Raw genomic sequence first — 25,133 nt, 5'->3', positions numbered from 1 at the left:
CCATTCAACTTCCATGCCGTCAAACATAGCCGTGGTAAGTCTTGATAAACGTACGGGCCCTACTGCAGAAGATCCTCTCGAAGAGGCAAAGGCCACAGATCTTCGAATAGCATCTCGAGAAGATCCGCATACCAGGCCCTTCACGGCCAGTCCGGAGCAATGAGAATTGGTTGAACACTTTTCACTTTTTTTATTCTTTTGAGAATTCTTGGGATCAGAGGAATGGGATGAAACAAGTACACCAGCCCGTAGACCCACGGAGTTGTCAGGGCGTCGACCGCTACGGCTTGTGGGTCCCTCGACCTGGAACAATACCGTTTGAGCTTCTTGTTGAGACGAGAGGCCATCATGTCGATTTGTGGATCACCCCACCGATGCGTCAGCCACTGGAACACCTCCGGGTGGAGGCCCCATTGCCCCGGGTGCAGGTCGTGTCTGCTGAGGAAATCTGCTTACAGTTGTCTACTATCGGAATGAAGATCGCAGACAATGCCACGGCATGTTTTTCCGCCCAGAGGAGAATTCTTGACACCTCTGACATTGTGGCTCTGCTTATTGTACCTCCCTGTCAGTTTATGTAAGTCACCGCCGTCACATTGTCCAACTGAACTTGAATGGCCTGATTCTGTAGAAGAGATTAGGCCTGCAGAAGGGCGTTGTAGATAGCTCTGAGTTCCACGATGTTTATTGGATGAACGATTTCCTGACTTGACATCTTCCATGAAACTGCACCCCTTGGGTGACTGCACCGTAACCTCTGAGGCTTGCGTCTGTGTTAGCAGAATCCAATTCTGAATCCCGAACCTCCGACTTTCCACTAGGTGAGAAGTTTGTAGCCACCACAGGAGAGAGATCCTGGCTTTTGGCGATAGACGAATCCCCTGATGCATGTGAAGATGCGATCTGGACCATTTGTCTATCAGATCCAGCTGGAAGGTCCTCGCATGAAACCTTTTATTTACTGAATTGCTTCGTAAGAAGCCACCATTTTCCCCAGAAGGTGGATGCACAGATGTACTGAGATTCAGGTCGGCTTCAAGACAGCCTGAACCATCGACTGGACCACCATTGCCTTTTCCAAGGGAAGGAACATTCTCTGAGACTCTGTGTCCAGTATCATTCCCAGAAAATGAAGATTCTGCGTTGGTTCTAGGTGAGATTTTGGTAGGTTCAGAATCCACCGATGATCCAGCAGTAATCTGGTTGTGAGACCAATGTTCTCCAACAACTGCTCCCTGGACGCAGCCTTTATCAGAAGATTGTCCAGGTAAGGAATTACGTTCACTCTTTGTTTGTGGAGTAATATCATCATCTCTGCCATCACTTTGGTGAACACTCTCGATGCCGTGGAGAGACCAAATGGCAGGGCCTGGAATTGGTAGTGACAGTCCTGCAGAGCAAACCGTAGATAAGCCTGATGAGGCGGCCAGATCGGAATGTGAAGGTACGCATCCTTGATATCCAGCGACACTAGAAATTCCCCCTCTTCCAGACCTGAGATCACCACTCTCAGAGACTCCATCTTGAACTTGAACACTCGTAAGCATGGGTTCAATGATTCAGAATCGGTCTTACCGAACCATCTGGTTTCGGTACTACAAACAAGCTGGAATAGTAAACCTTGTTTTGTAGATGAGGTGGAACTGGAACAATGACCTGGGCCTGTAACAGGCTCCCCAGCTGGCTGGTGGGGTGTAGGTGAGGAGGGACCAGTGCATTCTAGGCGCTACACCTTTAACTGTTTGGTGCCCGGTCAAGCTCCAACCAGCGACACCCCAGGGTAATCCCCTATGGACCCAAAAGAAGAAAGTGGAGATTAATTTTGCTCCTGCCAACTCATCTAACAATACATCTTGTTCAACTGGCGCATTGTCTGGTCCTTATTGGGAAGCAATACATCGAAGGTGGCCCAGGGACTGTTGGGAGCCCGTAACTGCAACTAGCGCTAACATCTCCTGCACCTCATTGTAGATACTTGCCTGAGCCTCTGGTGAGACCAGATACACGGGTTGCCGAATTAGCCTATGCTCACCAGTGTCTACTTGGAGTGCATGCAAAGAAGTCAGGCCGTGATTCCTACTGAACTGGTGCTTAAAGGACCGCAGCACTGACTTAAGCTGCTCCCTCTTGATGTTACCAAGTTCCTTGCCCAGCTTAAATCATCTGCACTAACCTCCCCTCTGGCATCCGCAAGGAGGTCAGGAATTGGGACATTTCCTCATTCTTTCATAATTAGACAGCACACAGAAGTTACCGATTCCACGTGCTCATGGTATGCCTTCAACATATTTACATGGTATGTATGCTGCCTCCTACCATCGCTGTTAAATGACACCACATAGGTGATTTGTGACCGTACATGGTCCAACTCAGGTATGCTGGAGCTTGTACTGTTGTGTGGGCACTAGAACCAGCACCTTCTGCCCTACTTCAAAGACCGTTGCATGTGCTCCCTGATCATACCAAGTTTTCTGCTTGGTCTGCGCTTTTGCAAGATTCACTTGCGCAAGCCCCACAAGATTCTCTCACTGATCTCTGACCTTTAACACATACTCATTATGTGTTAAACCCATTAGCTCATGGAACAGGTAAAGAAGTCCACGAACTCTGCAACAATATAGTAACTCGGAGGGCAAGAAACCAGTGGACTCCTGCAGCACCTTCTGATACGCAAACAGGAGGTGTGGCAGGTATTGCTCCCAGTCTCCCCCCTCCATTGTCACAAATGCCTGTAGCATCTGCTTCAGAGTTACATTAAATCTCTTGCACAGTCCATTTGTTTGGGGGTGATAGGGTGTGGTATGGCGTTGCTTCACTATACACCTTGTCCAGAGACACTGGACCAGATCACTCATGAACTGTGTCCCTTGTTTGGTTAGGATCTTATTGGGGAACCTACTCTTCTAAATATGCCTATAAGCACATCTGCTAACTTTTCCGCAGTGAAGGCAAGCAGAGCCACAGCACAACAGTAGAGAACCTACTATGTCCACAGCCACTTGTTGGAAAGGTTCTCTGACAATTGGCAAGGACCTGAGGGGGAGCCCGAGCACTGGGAGATCCATTCAGCTGGCATACATGACATGACTTACAGTAGGTCTGGACATCATCCGATACTCTGGGCCAGAAAAAGTTCTGTCTCAGGTGCCTTCGTGTTCAGTCCCACCCCTGGTGTCAGGCAAAAGGGATTTTATGTGCAAGTGACATCAGTTGCTCCCAAAAGCTCCTGGGGACCATCAGTTGATTTTGCTCCATAACTGGTCTATTCCCTTCTACCTTGGTTACGTGGTACAGTAACTCTTTCCACCATGTCACACTTCCTGCCTCCATCCTAGCAAGGCTGCTGGCAACGTGGTGCCTCATACCTTTCAGGGATAGGTCAAAAAGTTGAGCCTCCCTAAACTCCTGTCTGTGGCCTTCACTTTCTCCTAAGTTGTGGTACTCTACAGGGAAGTCTAGGATGGGATTACTAAGGGCAAACTGGTTGGGGTAAGTCAAAGGGAGGCCAATGTGGTCACTCATACTCACTGCCGAAGTTGGAACTAACATCCTCTGCATTGCTATGTGGCGTAGGTCTACTAGAGGCAAAAGACATGCTGGGTAGGTGTGCTGATCTAGCTAATGTAATCTATGCCTCTGGGACGGTGGTGGGCTGTGCTGGTGGGTGTCTACCCGCTGTGGTCTTTTCCTCTGGGCTGTGCTGTTGTAGATGATGACGACTGTAGTTTATCTGCTTGACTCCAAGTGGTGGCGTTAGCAAAGGCAGTAACGATTCCACCACCACGATCATTCGCAGGACCACATCTATTGGGAGGCCAACCACAATGGCAATATCGCGCAACTTTTGGCCAGCTCCCAAGTCCAGGAAGACCATTGTCATGGGTAACTCTTGTTCCAGCCCATCTGCCTTAGTAACTTTGGCAACAAGGTGGGGGCTCACTACAATGATTTACGCCCCAGACTCTCCAGGCCTTCTCTCTGCAGGTGCCCCCACATATTTTGTGGGGGCCTCTTAGCCATGCAGGTGACTCTCTGCAGAGTCCACCTGCTCCTGGCCACACTCCATCGGACTGACTAAAGTGGGAACAGTCTCTTTGCACACACTTCCACGGGTTAAATAAGCAAGCTGAGCTCCAGCACTCGGATTTTGGGCACGAGTCTGGGGTGCACTTCCTGTCCAGTAGGTGCTTCAGTCATCTCTAATTACTTGCAGGGACAGAGCAGAGCGGTTGCTGGTCAAAAGCACTTTACCTGTGCAGTGCGCTTGCGATAAAACGGATCCTGGCAAATCAGGTCGATCAGTGCGTACCATGTGGTGAATTCAGATCCCTTCACCACGTACTACCTCAGCTGGGTGGCGAACTGCTCATGGGTACTGTTAGGGTTCTTGTGCAAATCCCAGAACATTTTTTCGTAGGACTCAGGAGCGATAAAATATCACTGTAGGAGAGCCCTTACGACTTCTTCATAATCTTCACAGTGCTCAGTCCTTAATAGGCCTCCAGTCATTAACACCTGGAGTGAGTACACTGACCACTATCAAAAGGCCTTGCAGACCTCCTGCAAGGAAATTACAATTAGCATCTCATTTCCTACAGTCACAGAGTTGGCTTCTAAAATCAAATACTGAAATGAAGTGCATTTTGTACCTTTAAAATACAAACACTCTTTTAAATGTAAATACATTTAAATGGGTTGGGTTCGTGTGACCAGCGGTTTGGAGACCACCAGTCACCATACAGGCGGCTGGATCCCAACTTTTAGATGGCGGACAGGGAAGGTAGCAAGCGCAATGAAGCCCCTTACGTGCTCGGTGGCTTACTGCGCTAGCCATAGGGCTATTCACTATTCAGGATCCTGATGTCAGTATAGTGACCAGCAGTCTCCCGACCGCCAGTCACATAATCGCATCCCATTTAAACATATCACAAATATATACTCAGAATATACTTTAGGATTATAAACCAATGTATTGCAGATCAGCTGAAATCAATGGTGTTCTTCATTTTAATGTATCTTTATTAATTATCGAGTTTCAACTGAGGTTTTTTTTGCAGGTAGTTACATTAATGACAATGATACTAATGAATGTGTTGAGATTGTCTTTATATCTGGAGAACGAAGCACATGTGCTATTGCAAATAATTTCAACAACCGTCACTCAAATAAGCCATCCATTACTCACAGTGCAGTTACCAGACTTTTTGACAAATTGCCAAACTGCTCTAGAAGTAGTAGGTGACCTATTTGGATGACATTGGTTGAAATTATTTGAAATAGCATGTGTGCTTCATTCTCCAGAAATCAAGACAATCTCAACAGTTTGTGTTAGTGCCATTGTCATTAATGTCATTACCTGCAAAAGAAAACTCAGCTAAAACTCAAGAATTAATAGATACGTTAAAACAAAGAACACCATTGTTTTACTTATGAAATTCTGCATGTTTGATGTCAAATGACTACATTCCCAATTAAAAATTAGAGTTGCTTCCAAGGTGGCTGACTTCAAGACGGCCACCATACTTGTGACATACCCTAAAAAGTTTTCCCCCACTGCCATAGCATACAGTATGTGTACACACTGGATTAATATTTCCTTACTCATTTCCTTTTTATAAGGGTGTTTCCACACTTAGGGACTACCCTGTATATATGTGTGCATTACTGCTGGTACTAGTCCCAGCTCCCATCGCTGGAACTTGTCTATGCCATGTCCCAGCATTATGCACAGGCCAACCTTTTGCTGCAGCCTAGGTCTAAGTGTTGATGGCCTCAGTCTTGCTCTTTGCCAACAGCTATCACATGTACAACTGGCACCTCAGCGCTGATTGGTCCACTCAAAAATTACTCAAAAGCAACAGGGGTTAACCCCTCAGTGCCATGGCTGCCACGTTGACCATGTGGGCCTGGTCTCTGGCTACACTAGACTAGTGCAAAGCATGTAAAGTGGTCTAAAGATAATGATCCTCATACACACTGATGTGCTTGCCTGAACAGAGTGTACTGCATTTGCTTTAACCGCAATTAAACTTATTTGGAATACCTATTAGTACACAAATGACCACACAGGCTGCCGCCACCACCCACATTTTCTCAGTTGTCACTGGCAGCATGTGAGTGACATTACACAGTTAGTCACCATTCCAATTGGTTCCTTAACCCTGCAACCACAATGCATAACTACCAGGGGAAAACTCAGTCTAATTCCAGATGCTAGTTGGTGACAAAATCTTACATTTAAATAGAAATCAGCAGCAGTTCCCTAAGGCGTAGGCATATAATTTGTCTGTGTAAGTGTCAGAGCCCTATTAAACACACTAGATCAATACCATACAGAGAAATACAGTATGTGGTGTAATGAGAGCCATTTGTGACAATTACAGTTTCCACTGTGGAATTCTGCACTGAAGCTAAAAGCTATTGTGCAGTAGGGTGGAGAGCTGAATTACTGTACGTACATAAGACTAGGGGGTCTACCTGATGTCACTGCTTTTGACTTTTGCAATATTGTCAAACCAGAGGGAATGATTGAGGATGTGGCCTTTACTGTATAAAATTTAGTATTCTAGGGATCCTATTTCATACCACTGGGGATCACAGCTAACAGCAGTTGTCTGCAAGACCTAAAAAAGACCCTAAAAGTATTTTTATAGCTGGACAGTTGCTCATCTCTGAAATGCAAGCTTAATAACATGGGAGTGGGTTATTGCTCAGTGCCATTATTTCCTTCATGCATTATTAAGAAAGTATTAAAATATCATATTAATAAATCCAATGAATCACTTTGAGACTGTAATTTCAGTTCTCATCCGACTCTTTGCAGTAAGTACAAATCATGGATGATGCAGTGGACTCACCTCCCTGAAGCTGAGTTTTCCATCAAAATCTTCATCCACTTCTTTAATCATGTCCTTAAGGCCCAGGTGGGTTTGTGGTGCTCCTAATTTCTCCATCATCCGCTTCAGCTCCATGAGATCGATAAAGCCATCCTTACCCGCATCATACCTAGCAGATGGGGCCAAAATATGCTTTAGCATTATGGCCCTCATTCCGAGTTGTTCGCTCGGTATTTTTCATCGCATCGCAGTGAAAATCCGCTTAGTACGCATGCGCAATGTTCGCACTGCGACTGCGCCAAGTAACTTTACTATGAAGAAAGTATTTTTACTCACGGCTTTTTCTTCGCTCCGGCGATCGTAATGTGATTGACAGGAAATGGGTGTTACTGGGCGGATACACGGCGTTTCAGGGGCGTGTGGCTGAAAACGCTACCGTTTCCGGAAAAAACGCAGGAGTGGCCGGGGAAACGGTGGGAGTGCCTGGGCGAACGCTGGGTGTGTTTGTGACGTCAACCAGGAACGACAAGCACTGAAATGATCGCACAGGCAGAGTAAGTCTGGAGCTACTCTGAAACTGCTAACTCGTTTGTAATCGCAATATTGCGCGTACGTCGGTCGCAATTTTAAGAAGCTAAGATTCACTCCCAGTAGGCGGCGGCTTAGCGTGTGTAACTCTGCTACATTCGCCTTGCGAGCGAACAACTCGGAATGAGGGCCTATATTCATATCCGTAGGGATATATTTGCTTAAGTACTGATTCTCGGCGGGCTTTACAATGAATGTTAATGCCACTTTAAATGTTGAGCTGTAACCTGTATGAAACATATATTAAACAGAAAACAAAGTGTTATTACGGGCACTAGTGATACTTTGACACATCAATCCAAATGATAATACCCAACGTCTAGCATATTTATTTTGGCATTGCTTAATTTACCGTTTGCAGTTGAAAAATGCAAAACTAAACATTTTGTTTTGTGTGGTTAGTGAAGAGTGTAGCATGGGATGGTTACAGCTATGGTTCTGCTTTCTTTTATCTTATTCCTCCCCACCCAAAGCTCCTGACCATTTACCATTACTGTCTCCACTTTGTGCTCAGTTTCATCTCTGGTCACACTCTTATGCTGGTGTAAAATCAGCTGTTGGCAGGGAAACATTCTCCAGTATTTCACAGCATTTTTGTGCTAGTTGGTAAGAAAAGCTGCACTGAGCAATGTAATAAAGTATGTGACTGCTAAAAGAGAGAGGCATCGATGAAGCGATTGTTTTCTTCAGTTGTTTTCCTGCAGGCAATTTTAAAAGCTGCCTTACCAAGGGGTGTAGTATGGTGTGCCGGCGGTCGGGCTCCCGGCGACCAGCATACCGGCGCCAGGAGCCCGACCGCCGGCATACCGACAATGTGGCGAGCGCAAATGAGCCCCTTGCGGGCACGATGGCCACGCTATTTTATTCTCCCTGCAGGGGGGTCGTTTACCCCCACTAGGGAGAATAAGTGTCGTATGGCGGCTGTCGGGATTCCGGCGCCGGTATACTGTGCGCCGGGATCCCGACAGCCGGCATACTGAAGACCACCCTTACCAAGAAACCTGCTTGTGTGACGCCATATGACTAAAATCCATTCATTTCAATAGGAATGTCTTTTTATTATAAAAAAAATAATATATTTTTCAATATGTCCTGTGTGACACTGCAGATTTATGCTGCAAAAAAAAGTGCAAATATTGCCAGAATGGGCAGATCTGTGGGTAAATTAGCTCATTTGGAAATTGTGCCAAATCACAAGGGGGATAAAGATATTGATAATCATGAATGTTGTGGTATTTTTAAGCATTCAGAACTGAATGAGATTCTGGATTGCCGATTGGTTTGTACCCACTCAGAGATACTGTAGATAATTAAGAACTGCCAAGTCGCTGCCACGATCACTCAACCTTCTGCTGCGTGCACACAGCGCTTCCAATTTGTCTATGACATCATCAGTTTGCGCTAAATCCAGTCACATGCTGTAACTAATATGAACTACAAGAAATCCTGTGAGGATAATTAATCTTACTCATCTTTCACTGCAAGCTGTGTCAGCGCGCAGCGTTAACATAGCATACCGCAGACACTGAGAAGTGTGATGTATACAGAATCCGGCAAAACAGATTTATTCACATTATGGCAGATCTCTTGTAAACATACGGTACATGCACATTTCTACATGAGAATCAGAGATGGTGTGTGTCACACTCCCTAACAGTCCTTACAACAGAAAATGCATTCTTATTATTAATAGTAATATTTGGAATTGACAAATAAGGTAACTTGGTAGTTTTTTATATTGGTTATGGGTTAATTATAATGTACTCAGAAAAAGGAAATACATTTCTCATTAGAAAAAAATAAGATTTTAAACCTACCGGTAAATCTTTTTCTCCTAGTCCGTAGAGGATGCTGGGGACTCCGTAAAAACCATGGGTACAAATGGGCTCAGCAGGAGACATGGGCACTTTAAGACCTTTAATGGGCGTGAACTGGCTCCTCCCTCTATGCCCCTCCTCCAGACTCCAGTTATAGGAACTGTGCCCAGAGGAGACGGATATTTCGAGGAAAAAGATTTTGTTAATCAAGGGTGAGACACATACCAGCTCACACCACAAACACACCATACAACATGGTATATAAGCAAACCAGTTAACAGTATGAACAACAACAGAAAATAGCAACAGCCTGATTTCAACAGTATAATAAAAAGGGAGGTAATCTGCGCACTGGGGTGGTTTTACTGTATGGGATGTGCTGCTAGTCAAAAGGGTGTCCTTGCCCTTTGGTTCAATATGGATATCTGGTTTTCACCTGACTGCGCTCATCCCCTACAGTTTGAGTACTCGTGAAATGATGCAAATGGATACTTATATAAAGGTGTGTTTTACTTTCACATGTATCAAATATGACACTCAATATAATGAAACAGTGCAGATAATATTGTGGAACATGAAAAAGGTGGTAATCACAATGTGTGCTCCACGGGGAGCACCTTTTTAACTCAGTCCTTTAATCACTCAAATTGGTGATTAAATCCTTTAGGTTCTTGGCGTGTGTGTTCTGACACAAAGGCCAATGGGCTGGAAAAAATATATATATGTATGATTAAATCTGGCTGTGTTGCTTTAAAAGTCAAATATAGATTTTCCAGTGGAAATGTCTCTAGTCCTGACCGGACTGTGTGGGCTTTAAAAATCTGTCTTTAATAATTAGATTCATATAGTTGCAGAGGACGGCGTCCCGTACCTCTGCGTGTGGAAGTCAGGTATTCGTGCACTATCGTTGCGGCCGTACTTGTAAGATGTACAGGTGCGGGTACAGGTACGGGAACCTCCTGGCGGCTCCGGACAGACTCGTCCCTCAGCTCGCGCACCCGCTCTCCGGTTCGTCCTGTTAGGGATCTCCCCGTGTGCCTGCGCCGCTCGCTGGGTTGGTCGTGTTCGCGTGGGGGGGAGCTCAGCCGCAGGATCTAAACAGAGTCTGTGGCAGTGTTGCACCTCCCCGCAACGGAGTACTCACCTGTGTGGTCCTCCTGCTGCCCGTCCGTCTGTACTGCTTACCGATGTCTGCGCCGTAGTTCCGAGGGTCTCACAGCACTCTCCTGTCCTCCAATGGTTTGATGTCTCTTAGTCGTCTCCTCCAACGCGTTTCAACCGGATCGGTCTTCCTCTGGGAGTCTTTGCAGTGTTCTGATAGTGGTGGGTGTGAAGGCTTGCGGGCGGGACCAGCATCAGTTCCTCCTTTGTTCCACTGATTTGATTGGTGGTTGAGGTTGTCAGTATTGCAGGGGGCAGATTACATGTTCCTGCAATCTGTCCCATTTGTGAGTTTTGCAGAAACAGGGAAAGTATGAAAACATGGCAATGCAAATGAAATTCCTTTTTTTTTTTTTTTTTTTTTGAATGGTGGTTGAGGTTGTCAGTATTGCAGGGGGCAGATCACATGTTCCTGCAATCTGTCCCATTTGTGAGTTTCAGAAACAGGGAAAAGGGAAAGTGTGAAAACATGGCAATGCAAATTAAATTCCTTTTTTTTTTTTTTTTTTTTTTTAAAGGTCCATAAGTGGTGTTTCTTAATTATTTTTTGCTAGGCATTTGTATTCTCAGACAAATAATACGATTCTGGTTGTGTGTCTGGGTTTCTGAATTTCAGTCATCGGTACCAAGGTGCATTAACCAATGAACATAATATACTTTGGTCATGTAAAATTAAATGAGAATTGCGGTTATTGTATACCAGTGATGGTGCGAATCTTATTGTTAGAGCAAATGGTATAGGGCAGGCATGTCCAAACTGTGGCCCTCCAGCTGTTGTGAAACTACATATCCCAGCATGCCCTGACACAGTTTTGCTGTCAGAGAATGCTAAACCTGTGTCAGGGCATGCTGGGATATGTAGTTTCTCAACAGCTGGAGGGCCGCAGTTTGGACATGCCTGGTATAGGGCCTGTTGGTAAGCTTACTATTGTGGAAGATGTTACGTTACGTCGGGATATTTCTTATGTGTTTTATGTGGCTTGTTAGTATGCTATCTGATCACGGAGCTTTTCAAAAATTCAAGATGTTTCTTGTGTGTCAACAATTATGGTAAAGTGGATTCTTTGGTATTGTTATGAAATATCTGGGATATATATAACTTTCCTACTTTGGAGTGGTTTATAATCCTATGTTCCCTGTGGGCTTTTTCTGGGTATTGGATATCTGTATACTAAATGATTGGTTCTACTTGCAGATGATAGACCTTATTTCATTATCAATGTTTAACCCTTTTGGTGCTAGTGTGCCAAAGGAAATTATTAAACGTAACTCTTCTTTATTTATTTTTTGTATATAATCCCCTCCCCTCCAGTTCTTCTTGATTTCTTTCAGCCCCGTAAACTTTAGTAATGCGGGGTTTGATTCATGATGGTCTCTAAAGTGTACTGAGAGCGGATGATCTTCTGTTTTTCGTTTAATATTGCGAATGTGTTCACTGATTCAGATTTTCAGTGGTCGGACGGTTCTCCCTATATACTGTAACTTACATGGACATTCTAGTAAGTATATGATGCCTTTGCTGTGGCATGTGATTCTGTCTTTGATTTTGTAACTGTATGAGTTAGTTGCGGATTTTTCATGATAGTGGGTAATGTGCTTCTTGCTTTTACCATATGGCAACCTGAGCAGGTCCCACAATGGTAAAAACCTCCTTTGTTCTGTGACCCATCTATTGTGGTTTGTATCTGATTTGGTGGCGGTATGTGGCTGTGTGTTAGTTTTTTCTTTATGTCAGGAGCCTTTCGATAGATGACTTTGGGGTTAGGGGGTAGAACTTTAGCTAAATTGTCATCTTGCAATAATATCTGCCAGTGTTTTGTGATGATCTTTTTGATCTGATGGGCTTGGTCTGAATATTGTGTTATGAACAGTGGTTCTTCGATTTGTGTCATCTGTTTTGGCTTCTCTTTGTAGTTAAGGAGTGCAGGCCTCTCTATCTTTTTTGCTGTTTCGAAGGCTACTTGTACTGTCTCGGTGTGGTAGTTTTTTTCCTTAAATCTGTCACTCAAAACCTTCCCCTGTGTTTCATAATCACTCATTTTGGAACAGTTTCTACGAAGTCTTTTAAATTGTCCCATTGGTATGCCATTGAGCCATGTCGGATGATGCCCACTGGTGGCTAGTATATAACTGTTCACGTCGACAGTTTTATTGTAAGTGTTTGTGTTTATTCGATCTTCATCTATGAAAATGTTGAGATCTAAAAATTTTACTTTTTCCTTGCTATATGTGGTGGTGAGTTTGAGATTCCGATCGTTCTGATTGAGGTGTGTATTGAAACTTTTGAGTGATTCTTCATCTCCCTTCCAGATAAAGAATATATCATCTATGAATCTTGTCCAGAGGACGAGGTTCGCACCAAGCTCCACATCAGACCAGATTGTATCGTCTTCCCACTTGCTCATGAACAGATTTGCGTAACTTGGCGCGAACCTCGTCCCCATAGCGGTCCCGGTGGTCTGTAGGTAATAGTTGTTGTTAAACCATAGGTAATTGTGGGTGAGAATATACTCTATGCCCCCCAAAATGAATTCTCGTTGGTCTGGTAACATGTTGGGGTCTTGTTCGAGGTAATGACGTGTGCTGTCTATTCCCTGTGCACAATCTATGATGGAATATAAAGAAGTGACATCGCTTGTGACTAACCAGTAGTCCTCTTTCCATGTGATTGATTCTAACTTTCTAAGGATGTCAGTAGTGTCTCTAAGATAGGATTTCTGAGTTTTAACGTTTTAATGTGAAACGACTAAACCACCTTGGGTAGAAATTGAGGACGAGTTCTCAATTCCGCTCTATCTACATGGAAAATCAGATAGGGGCTCTTGTGAGACAAAGCCGCCAATTCTGACACCCGCCTTGCCGAAGCCAAGGCCAATAACATGACCACTTTCCAAGTGAGAAATTTCAAGTCAACAGTTTGAAGAGGTTCAAACCAATGTGATTTAAGGAACTGTAACACAACGTTAAGGTCCCAGGGTGCCACTGGGGGCACAAAAGGAGGTTGGATGTGTAGTACTCCCTTCACAAAAGTCTGCACTTCTGGAAGAGAAGCCAATTCCTTCTGAAAGAATATTGATAAGGCCGAAATCTGCACCTTAATGGAGCCTAACTTCAGGCCCATATCCACTCCTGTCTGTAGAAAATGGAGAAAACGACCCAGCTGAAAATCCTCCGTAGGAGCATTCTTGGATTCACACCAAGACACATACTTCCTGCAGATACGGTGATAGTGCTTCGCCGTTACCTCCTTCCTAGCTTTAAGTAGAGTAGGGATGACTTCCCCTGGAATACCTTTCCTAGCTAGGATCTGGTGTTCAACCGACATGCCGTCAAACGTAATCGCGGTAAGTCCTGGAACACACACGGCCCCTGTTGTAACAGGTCCTCTCTGAGAGGAAGAGGCCAAGGATCTTCCGTGAGCATTTCCTGAAGATCTGGAAACCAGGCCCTTCGAGGCCAATCTGGAACAATGAGTATCGTCTGAACATTTGTTCTTCTTATGATTCTCAATATTTTTGAGATGAGTGGAAGTGGAGGGAACACATACACCGCCTGATACACCCATGGTGTTACCAGCGCGTCCACCGCTATCGCCTGAGGGTCCCTTGATCTTGAACAATACGTCCGAAGCTTCTTGTTGAGGCGTGACGCCATCATGTCTATTTGAGGGAGTCCCTAGCAACTTGTCACTTCTGCAAAGACCTCTTGATGAAGTCCCCACTCTCCTGAATGGAGATCGTGTCTGCTGAGGAAGTCTGCTTCCCAATTGTCCACTCCCGGAATGAATACTGCTGACAGGGCGCTCACGTGATTTTCCGCCCAGCGAAGAATCCTGGAGGCCTGTGCCATTGCTGCTCTGCTCCTTGTTCCGCCTTGTCGGTTTACATGCGCCACGGCTGTGACGTTGTCTGACTGGATCAGAACTGGTAGGTTGCGAAGAAGGTGCTCCGCATGCCTCAGGCCGTTGTATATGGCCCTTAATTCCACCACATTTATGTGCAGACAAGCCTCCTGGCTTGACCATATTCCCTGAAAGTTTATTCCCTGTGTGACCGCTCCCCATCCTCGGAGGCTCGCGTCCGTGGTCACGAGAACCCAATCCTGAATTCCGAACCTGCGACCCTCTAGAAGGTGAGCCCCCTGGAGCCACCACAGGAGAGAGATCCTGGCCCTGGGGGACAGGCATATCAACCGATGCATTTGGAGATGGGACCCTGACCACTTGTTCAGTAGGTCCCACTGAAAAGCTCTTGCATGAAACCTGCCAAACGGAATGGCCTCGTAGGCCGCCACCATCTTTCCCAACACTCGAGTGCATTGATGAATCGATACTCTTTTTGGTTTTAGCAGAGCAGAGGTTCTCAAACTCAGTCCTCGGGGGCCCACACAGTGCATGTTTTGCAGGTCTCCTCACAGAATCGCAAGTGAAATAATTAGCTCCACCTGTGGACCTTTTAAAATGTGTCAGTAAGTAATTAATACACCTGTGCACCTGCTGGGTTACCTGCAAAACATGCACTGTGTGGGCTCCCGAGGACCGAGTTTGAGAACCTCTGTAGCAGAGCCTTGACCATGTTCTGGATTTCCTGAGCTTTTTCCACTGGAAGAAAAACCCTCTGTCTTTCTGTATCCAGAATCATGCCCAAGAACGACAGCCGAGTTGTCGGAACCAACTGCGACTTTTGCAAATTTAGAAGCCAGCCGTGTTGTCGTAGCACCCTCAGAGAGAGCTCCACATTTTTCAGTAATTGTTCTCTTGATCTCGCTTTTATCAGGAGATCGTCCAAGTATGGGATAATTGTGACCCCCTGCTTGCGCAGGAGCACCATCATTTCTGCCATTACTTTGGTGAAAATCCTCGAGGCCGTGGAAAGCCCAAACGGCAACGTCTGAAATTGGTAATGACAATCCTGCACAGCGAAACTCAGGAACGCCTGATGAGGTGGGTATATGGGGACATGAAGGTATGCATCCTTTATGTCCAGTGAGACCATAAACTGCCCCCCGTCCAGACTGGAGATCACCGCTCGGAGAGATTCCATCTTGAATTTGAATCTCCTCAAATACAGGTTTAGGGATTTTAGGTTTAGAATCAGTCTGACTGAGCCGTTCGGCTTCGGGACCATGAATAGAGTTGAATAAAACCCCTCCCCCTGTTGTAACCGGGGAACCATGATAATCACTTGCTGTTGACACAGTTTTTGTATTGCCGCTGCAACTATTGTTCTCTCTAGGAGAGAAGCTGGTCAGGCCGATTTGAAAAATCGGTGTGGAGGCAAGTCCTCGAACTCCAGTTTGTACCCTTGGGTCACAATCCCTAGCACCCAAGACTGAACCCAGACCTGGCTGAAGAGCCGAAGACGTGCCCCACCAATGCGGACTCCCGCAGGGGAGCCCCAGCGTCATGAGGTGGATTTGGCAGAAGCAGGAGAGGACTTTTGCTCCTGGGATCTAGCCGTAGCTGGTGTTCTTTTCCCTCTTCCTCTACCTCTGGCGAGGAAAGACGATCCACGCCCCTTTCTGAATTTATGAGACCAAAAGACCACCATTACATCTGGTACTGAGGTGTTTTCTTTTGCTGTGGGGGAACAAAAGGCAAAAAAGAAGACTTACCCGCGTTAGCTGTGGAAACCAGGTCCGCGAGGCCATACCCAAACAACACTTCACCTTTGTAAGGCAAAGCCTCCATAAGTCTCTTGGAGTCAGCATCACCAGTCCATTGACGGGTCCACAGTGACCTCCTAGCTGAAATTGCCATAGCATTGACCCTTGATCCCAAGAGGCCAATATCCCTCGCAGCCTCCCTTAGGTATAACGCTGCGCCTTTGATGTGACCCAAAGTTAACAGAACAGTATCTCTGTCAGATGACAAGTTATCCCAAGCTGCAATAGCGCTACTCACCCATGCCGACGCAACTGCCGATCTGAGGAGGGCTCCCGTAGTCGCATACATTGATTTTAAAGTGGTTTCCTGCTTGCGGTCCGCAGGATCCTTTAGTGTCGCCGTGTCCGGGGACGGTAGGGCCACTTTTTTGGATAACCGCGTCAAGGCTTTATCCACCGAGGGAGAGGATTCCCACCGTAACCTATCCTGTGAGGGGAAAGGATATGCCATAATAATTATCTTGGGAACCTGCAGCCTCTTGTCTGGAGTTTCCCAAGCCTTTTCAAATAGAGCGTTCAGTTCATGAGATGGGGAAACGTTGCCTCACGTTTCTTCTCTTTAAACATACAGACCCTTGTGTCAGGGACAGAAGGGTCCTCTGTGATATGTAATACATCCCTTATTGCAACAATCATGTGCTGAATACTCTTGGCCACCCGTGGGTGTAATCCCGCCTCATCATAGTCGACACTGGAGTCGGAATCCGTGTCGGTATCAGTGTCTGCTATCTGGGTAAAGGGACGTTTCTGTGACCCTGATGGGTTCTGAGACACAGCAATATCCATGGATTGACTCCATGCTTGGTTCTGAGACTCAGCTTTGCCCAATCTTTTATGCCATAAAGCCACACTTGCATTCAAAACATTCCACATGTCTACCCAATCAGCAGTCGGCGGTGCCGACACAGTCACTATCACATTTTGCTCCTCTTCCTCCCTCGAATAGCCTTCCGCCTCAGACATATCGACACACACGTACTGACACCCCCACACACACTGAATTATAGGGGACAGACCCACAAGGAGGTCCTTTGGAGAGACAGAGAGGAAGTTAGCCAGCTCACACCCAACGCCGCTACAGTCTGAAATATAACAATACCCCAGACCTGTATAGCGCGTTTTATATATAATATATATATCAAATCAGCACCAAATATTGTGCCCCCCCTCGTTTTGCACCCTGTTACTTGTAGATATCAGGGCAGGGTCCGGTAGCAGCGTCTCTGCAGCCAAGCTGTGGAGAAAATGGCACTGGTTAGAGCTGAGGGACGAAGCCCCGCCCCCTCGACGGCGGGCTTCGGTCCTACTAATATTTATACTGGCGGGGTTTTTTAATACCCTGCAATGCAGTGTATATAGCTTGCCAGTCGTTTTTATGAGGTAATCTTTTCTGCCCAGGGCGCCCCCCCTGCGCCCTGCACCATTGCAGTGCCTCGTGTGTGTGTGCGGGAGCAAAGGTGCGCTGCGCGGTACCTTCCGAAGCTCTGATGTCTTCTGCCGCCTGTGAAGTCTTCTTTCTTCCTATACTCACCCGGCTTCTATCTTCCGGCTCTGTGAGGAGGACGGCGGCGCGGCTCCGGGAAAGAACAGCTAGACGACACCAGTGTTCAGACCCTCTGGAGCTAATGGTGCCCAGTAGCCTAAGAAGCAGAGCCCATCAGTCCAGGAAAGTGGGTCTGCTTCTCTCCCCTCAGTCCCACGAAGCAGGGAGTCTGTTGCCAGCAGTGCTCCCTGAACATAAAAAACCTAACAAAGTCTATTTTCTAGAGAAACTCGGTAGAGCTCCCCTAGTGTGTGACGAGTCTCCTCTGGGCACAGGATCTAACTGGAGGAGGGGCATAGAGGGAGGAACCAGTTCACGCCCACTAAAGGTCTTAAAGTACCCATGTCTCATGCGGAGCCCATCTATACCCCATGGTTCTTAAGGAGTCCCCAGCATCCTCTAGGACATAAGAGAAATAGGCCATAACACAGGATGCAGTTAATTTACTGTGGTATTACATACCGGACCCCATAACACACACTACAACATTTTCAGTAAGGTGGAAAACTTTGCACCTAGGAGATGACGGCATTGGTACTGCATTTTCATCCGGGGAAGATGAAATATACTGTAACACATTAAGGAGAAAAGAAAATGAATGGTAGTGGATTTCCATGTATTTTTCTGCTATTTTTATTTTCCATCGCCCATAGGCAGTTCAAGCTCATCAAATGGACTATTCTGATTGTAACTGCACTGTTCTACAGACATACCCTATAATTGTACTGTTCATCCACTAATAATTGTACTATCTACCAAAAGTACCTCAATAGCAGACATAAACTGGGGTGACATCACCTATGCATTTCAAAATTTATCCTGAGCACAATGTCAATGCTGACCGAATGCATACACATGGTAAAGTCATCAGTCTCTGAACCTTTCACGGTCTTTGAGGGTTTTTTTTTTTCTGTTTTTATTTTCATAAAATTCATGACTTGTATAATAAATTGGGTGTGTTTACTCTTGCTTGTAATTAACAAAGTAAGACTGGAAAATGCTCATCCAATCAGGACACACAATCTAGTTTAAAACCCACCAGGGTACTATCTGTGGACTTTTTATGTTCTCCCCATATCCATGGGTAACTGCAGGTGAGTGTTCTGGTATTCCCGCGTAATTAAGGGCCTTATTTTGTGGTGGAAGTAAAGCAGAAAGAGCAAGTAACTGCACTTGGGCAAACTGCAAGGGGTGCAAATACATTTTTTTTTCATATGCGTTAATACTGGCTGCTTTTGCATGTATCACACAGATGCTGGACAGCTTCATTTTAAACTGCTATCTAGATATGAGTTTGAACACTCAACTTTCAAATCAAAATCTCACTGTACATTTTAAATTTAACAAAGGAGCATAGTTACTTGCTCTTTTCTTGCTTTACTCCCACCTCAGAATCAGGCCCAAAATTGGCTCTAGTGTGTGTTTATATGCATGGGGTGGAGAAATTAGACTGTAAGCTCCTCTGGGACAAAGGAGCTTATGCTAAGCCTTGGAGAAGGATAAAGTGGATGGAGATAAAGTACCAATCAGCTCCTGTTATTTTTCAAACACAGCCTGTAACATGACAGTTAGTAGCTGATTGACTGGTACTTTACTTCCGTCTAAGGCTTAATAAATAGACCCCAATGTCTGTGTCACAAGAACATAAGGACTCCCCTCTGCATTTTCATAAAGCTGTATTTAGTATTCCAACTACTGTATGTGGGCAATATACAAAAAAATCTATACTATTTGTCCCTGCACTCCTTCGTATACATCTCCCAAAAATTTTTCAAAGCAGTCCCATTCTTACTGTGTGCTTAAGAGGTATTTGTCAAGGTATCCGGACTCTAGGTCGACACCAATTAGGTCAACACCCATTAGGTCGACACAATTGATCGACAGTGGCTAGGTTGACACAGAGATTAGGTCAAAATCAACAAGGTCAACATGAGTTTAAAAAAATTTTTTTTTACTTTTTCATACTTTACGATCCACGTGGACTACAATCGGGAACGGTTACCTGTGCCGAGCGCAGCGAGGCACCTTGCACGCATCCGCGAGCCATGCAAGGGGATGTAGTGCACTAATTGGGGTTCCCGGTCACTTGACGGACAAAACAACACAAAAAAAAACCCCATTAAAAACTCATGTCGACCTAATGGCCGTGTCGACCTATTTCTAGTGTCGACCTATCCACTGTCGACCAAAGGGTATCGACTTAATTGGTGTCAACCCTGAGTCCCATACCCATTGGTCAGAGACATCAAGCAGAGCTTGGTGGCTTGTTGGCCATGTCTGCATCATTGTTTGTCTGATATAGCACATACTGTCCAACCAAGGCAAAGATAATAGGATTTTAATTACCTACCGGTAAATCCTTATCTCGTAGTCCATAGAGGATGCTGGGGTTCCATTTAGTACCATGGGGTATAGACGGGTCCCTTGGGAGCCATGGGCACTTTAAGAGTTTAATAGTGTGGGATGGCTCGTCCCTCTATGCCCCTCCTACCAGACTCAGTGTAGAAACTGTGCCCGAGGAGACGGACATAGTTCGAGAGAAGGAAATACACAGATAGTGGTGAGATTCACACCAGCTCACACCGAAACGAAAAACTATGCTGACCAGCATGCAACATGGAGAAACCATGCTAATCAGCATGCAACATGGAGAAACCATGCAATCCAGCATGCAACTTTAAGAAATCAAGCGAACCAGCATGAAACATGAAAGAAACCATGCTAACCAACCGGAACATGGAGAAACCATGCTAAGCAGCAGGAACTAGAAGAAACCATGCTTATCAGCAGGAAAGAGGAACAGCAACAGCTGAACCAATACTTAACCAAGTAACAACGCAGGAAACGAAGAGCTGGGCCGGCGCCCAGCATCCTCTACAGATTATGAGAAAAGGATTTACCGGTAGGTAATTAAAATCCTATTTTCTCTTACGTCCTAGGGGATACTGGGGTTCCATTTAGTACCATGGGGATGTACCAAAGCTCCCAGTACGGGAGGGAGAGCGCTGAGGCTCCTGCAGAACAGAGCCCGGTAAAGCTGCAAAGACGAGACACCCCGGGCAGCCTCCCAGGAAGAAACCACTTTACGGGTAGAGTGGAACCTAACAGGATTTGGACACGGCAATCCTGCCGTAGAATAAACATGCTGATAGTATACCTGATCCAGCAAGAAATCATCTGCTTAGAAGCAGGACACCCAACCTTGCTGGGATCATAAAGGACGAACAGAGCATCTGACTTTTTGTGATGAGAAGTTCTCTTCACATAAATTTTCAAAGCCCTCACAGCATCCAGGGACTTTGAGGTAATTGAAGTGTCAGTAACCACTGGCACCACAATAGGTTGGTTGATATGAAAAGCCGACACGACCTTTGAGAAAAATTGCTGTTGCGTTCTGAGCTCCGCTCTATCCTCATGGAAAATCAAGTAGGGGCTCTTGCAAGACAATGCCCCCAATACTGATACACGTCTAGCAGATGCAAATGCCAACAGTGTGACCGCCTTCCAAGTAAGAAACTTGATGTTCACCTCCTGTAAAGGCTCGAACCAATCCGATTGCAGGAACTGCAGCACCACCTTAAGATTCCATGGTGCCGTAGGAGGCATAAAGGCTGGTTGGATGTGCAGAACCCCTTTCAAGAAAGTCTGAACATCACGGAGGGCAGCCAATTGTTTCTGGAAGAAAATGGACAAGGCCAAAATCTGGACCCTTATGGAGCCCAAGTGTAGGCATACATCCACAACTGCTTGCAGAAAGAGGAGAAACCGTCCCGTTGAAACTCCACCGTAGGAAATTCACACCAAGACACATACTTTTTCCAAATCCGATGGCAATGTTTAGACGTTACTCCCTTCCTGGTCTATTCCAGGGTAGGAAAGACCCTTTTCGGAATGCCCTTCCAAGTTAAGATCTGGAGATCAACCTCCATGCCGTCAAACGTAGCCGCGGTAAGTCTTGATAGGCGAACGGCCCCTGTTGTAGATGGTCCTTGCGAAAAGGAAGAGGCCTCGGATCCTCCAGTAGCAATTCCAGAAGATTCGTGTACCAAGCCCTTCTTGGCAAGTACGGTGCAATGAGGATCGCCTGAACTACTGTTCTTGTTATGAGTTTGAGAATCCTTGGGATTAGTGGAAGTGGAGGGAACACATACACTGACTGGAACACCCACGGAGTTACCAGGGCGTCCACCTCCACTGCTTGTGGGTCACTTGTCCTGGAACAGTACCTCCGAAGCTTCTTGTTGAGGCGAGAGGCTACCATGCCTATCTGAGGTACACCCCATCGGCTTGTAACCTCTAGGAATACCTCCAGATGGAGGCCCCATACTCCTGGAAGGAGATTGTGTCTGCTGAGGAAGTCCGCTTCTCAGTTGTCCACTCCCGGAATGAAGATTGCTGCGCCACCACGCAATTGTCTGCCCAGAGGAGGATTCTTGTTATCTCTGACATTGCAGCTCTGCTCTTCATAACACCCTGTCGGTTTATGTAGGACACCGCCATTACATTATCCGACTGAACCTGAATGGCCTGATCTTGAAGAAGATGTGCCACTTGTAGAAGGCCATTTTACCCGGGCCTTAGCTCCAGAATGTTTATCGGAAGGATGGATTTAAGACTGAATCACTTTCCTTAGAAGTATTTCCCTTGGGTGACTGCTCCCCAACCTCCAAAACTTACATCCGTGGTTAGAAAGATCCAAGTCCGAATCCCGAACTTGCGGCCCTCGAGAAGGTGAGAAGTTTGCAGTCACCAGAGGAATGAAATCCTGGCTTTCGGCGACAGGCGTATTCGCTGGTGCATGTGAAGATGAGATCCCGACCATTTCACCAGGAGATCCAGTTGGAAAGACCGTTCAAGGAATCTTCTGTATTGTTGTGCCTCGTAGGAGGCACTACGAAAAGAGAAAAATTTCCAGCGCTTCACTTTGTATAAACCGAATAAAACTTTTGTTATTGACAGATTTTATGAATATATTCTTTTTATTGTTGTCACAAATTATAAACACTTTGACAGATAAAAAATAGTATTATAAAATTTTCTACTTGTGATCACAAGAAAGCATTTATTTATAAGAATGCTTAGTGCAAATTTTAACCCACATGGACAATACACATACATACATTTAGACACATATATCTATTTGTGGTAACTGTTTCTAAATCAGAGGGAGTTGACACACTTTGTAGCGGCCACCACCCAAACTTTGTTGTCCTCGTAGGAGGCAACCATCTTCCCCAGAAGGCGAATGCAATGATGAACCAATAATCGGGCTGGCTTCAGGACATCCCGAACCATTGATTGGATCACCAATGCTTTCTCCACTTCTGTGTCGAGAATCATCCCCAGGAAGGAATGCCGCCTTGTCGGCTCTAAATTTGAAATTGGAAGCTTCAGGATCCACCCAAGATCCCGGGACAGTTGATTTGAGAGAGATATATACGTTATGGTAAAAACTTACCGTTGATAACGGTATTTCTCCTATGTCCACAGGATAACAATGGGATATGATGTAGCGATAGCGGATTGGCACCAAACGATCACAAGCTTTCAGTCCTCCCAGGATGCAACGGGCCCGTCCATATATCCCCGCCCACTGGCTCAGGCAAATCAGTTGGATTCCAAAGCATTTAGGCAGGAGCATTATGTAGAACCCTATTCAGGCGAGTAGAACACACATGCACACCCTCCCATGCAAGAGGGAAGAGTTTAGTGAGTATAAAGATCCTCAAATCAGGTGCGTCAGGGTGGGATCCCTGTGGAACCTGTGGACATAGGAGAAATACCGTTATCAACAGTAAGTTCTTACCAGAACGTATATTTCTCTGGCAGGGTCCACAGGTTATCCACAGGATAACAATGGGATTTCCCAAAGCAATTTTTAGTGGTGGGGACGCTCCTGATTGAACAGGAGAACCTTACGCCCGAATGCAGTGTCATGAGAGGCAAAAGTATCCAAGGCATAATGTCTAATGAATGTGTTAATGGAAGACCATGTGGCTGCCTTACATATCTGTTCTGCTGAAGCACCATGTTGTGCTGCCCATGAAGGACTTACCTTACGTGCAGAGTGAGCAGAGACATTGGGGGTAATTCCAAGTTGATCGCAGCAGGAATTCTTTTTAGCAGTTGGGCAAAACCATGTGCACTGCAGGGGAGGCAGATATAACATGTGCAGAAAGAGTTAGATTTGGGTGGGTTATTTTGTTTCTGTGCAGGGTAAATACTGGCTGCTTTATTTTTACACTGCAAATTAGATTGCAGATTGAACACACCACACCCAAATCTAACTCTCTCTGCACATGTTAAATCTGCCTCCCCTGCAGTGCACATGGTTTTGCCCAACTGCTAACAAAATTCCTGCTGCGATCAACTTGGAATTACCCCCATTAGCCGGAACAGGGAGATCAGCCTGAGAATATGCTTCTGAAATCGTCATTCGAAGCCATCTTGCTAGCGTCTGTTTAGTAGCAGGCCATCCCCTCTTGTGAAATCTGTAGAGAATGAAGAGAGAATCTGTCTTTCTGATGGCACTGGTACGATCCACCTAGATCCTTAATGTCCAGACTACGTCCAGCAACGCTTCTCCCACAGAAAGTCCCGATACCTGAAAAGCCGGGACTACAATTTCTTTGTTAAGGTGAAATTTAGATACCACCTTAGGAAGATAACCAGACCTAGTTCTGAGAACTGCTTTATCTGGATAAAAAAATCAGAAAAGGAGATTTACATGACAGCACTCCTAAATCTGACACTCTTCTAGCTGATGCCATAGTCAGTAGAAAGAGAACTTTAGCTGTGAACTATTTAAGATCCACTTTATTAAGTGGTTCAAACGGAGCAACTTGAAGGGCTTTGAGGACTAGACTTAAGTCCCAAGGCACTGCAGGAGGAACAAAAGGTGGTTGAATGAGCAGTATTCCCTGGAAAAAAGTACGCACATCCTGTAAATTGGCAATTTTCTTTTGAAACCACAGTCAATGCTAATACTTGCACTCTCAAGGAAGTCACCTTCAAACCCTTATCCACTCCTGCCTGAAGGAAATCTAAGACCCTGGATACTCTGAAAGATTTTGGGTCCATACTTCTTTCACTGCACCAATGAATATAGGCTTGCCATATTCGGTGATAAATACGAGCTGAGGAGGGTTTGCTCTGAGCATAGTTTGAATTACCTGTTGTGAGAATCCTCTTGACTTCAGGATAGAGGTTTCAATAGCCACGCCGTCAAAGACAGTCGATCCAGATGCCTGTGATAACAAGGACCCTGCATTAGTAGATATGGACGTTGAGGGAGCAGAATTGGAGCATACATCGACATCCTCTGCAGATCTATGTACCAATGCCTTCTGGGCCAAGCCGGAGCTATTAGAATCACGGCACCCTTTGCTTGTTTTATTTTCCTCACCACCCTGGGTAGCAGGATAATCGGAGGAAACAGATATGCCAGATGAAAGTCCCATTTCACTGACGGTGCGTCCACAAGGATCGCTCCGGGATTCTTTGTTCTTGACCCGTATGCTGGTA

The 25,133-nt window shown here is 45.6% G+C and overlaps 1 protein-coding gene across 1 annotated transcript in view; it reads right to left on the bottom strand.

Moving 5' to 3' along the window:
- Positions 1 to 25,133, bottom strand: part of EFHD2 (EF-hand domain family member D2) — a 171,876-nt gene that overhangs the window by 55,173 nt on the left and 91,570 nt on the right. Inside the window, exon 2 of the mRNA XM_063941657.1 lies at positions 6,858 to 7,005. Within this exon, the coding sequence (XP_063797727.1) occupies positions 6,858 to 7,005 (148 nt within the window). The remainder of the gene's footprint in view (positions 1 to 6,857; positions 7,006 to 25,133) is intronic.

This window comes from Pseudophryne corroboree, chromosome 10 (genome assembly GCF_028390025.1).
Source record: "Pseudophryne corroboree isolate aPseCor3 chromosome 10, aPseCor3.hap2, whole genome shotgun sequence".
NCBI classification, from domain to species: domain Eukaryota; kingdom Metazoa; phylum Chordata; class Amphibia; order Anura; family Myobatrachidae; genus Pseudophryne; species Pseudophryne corroboree.
The sequence above is the reverse complement of the archived record's forward strand: the minus strand, read 5'-3'. Positions and strand labels throughout refer to the sequence as shown.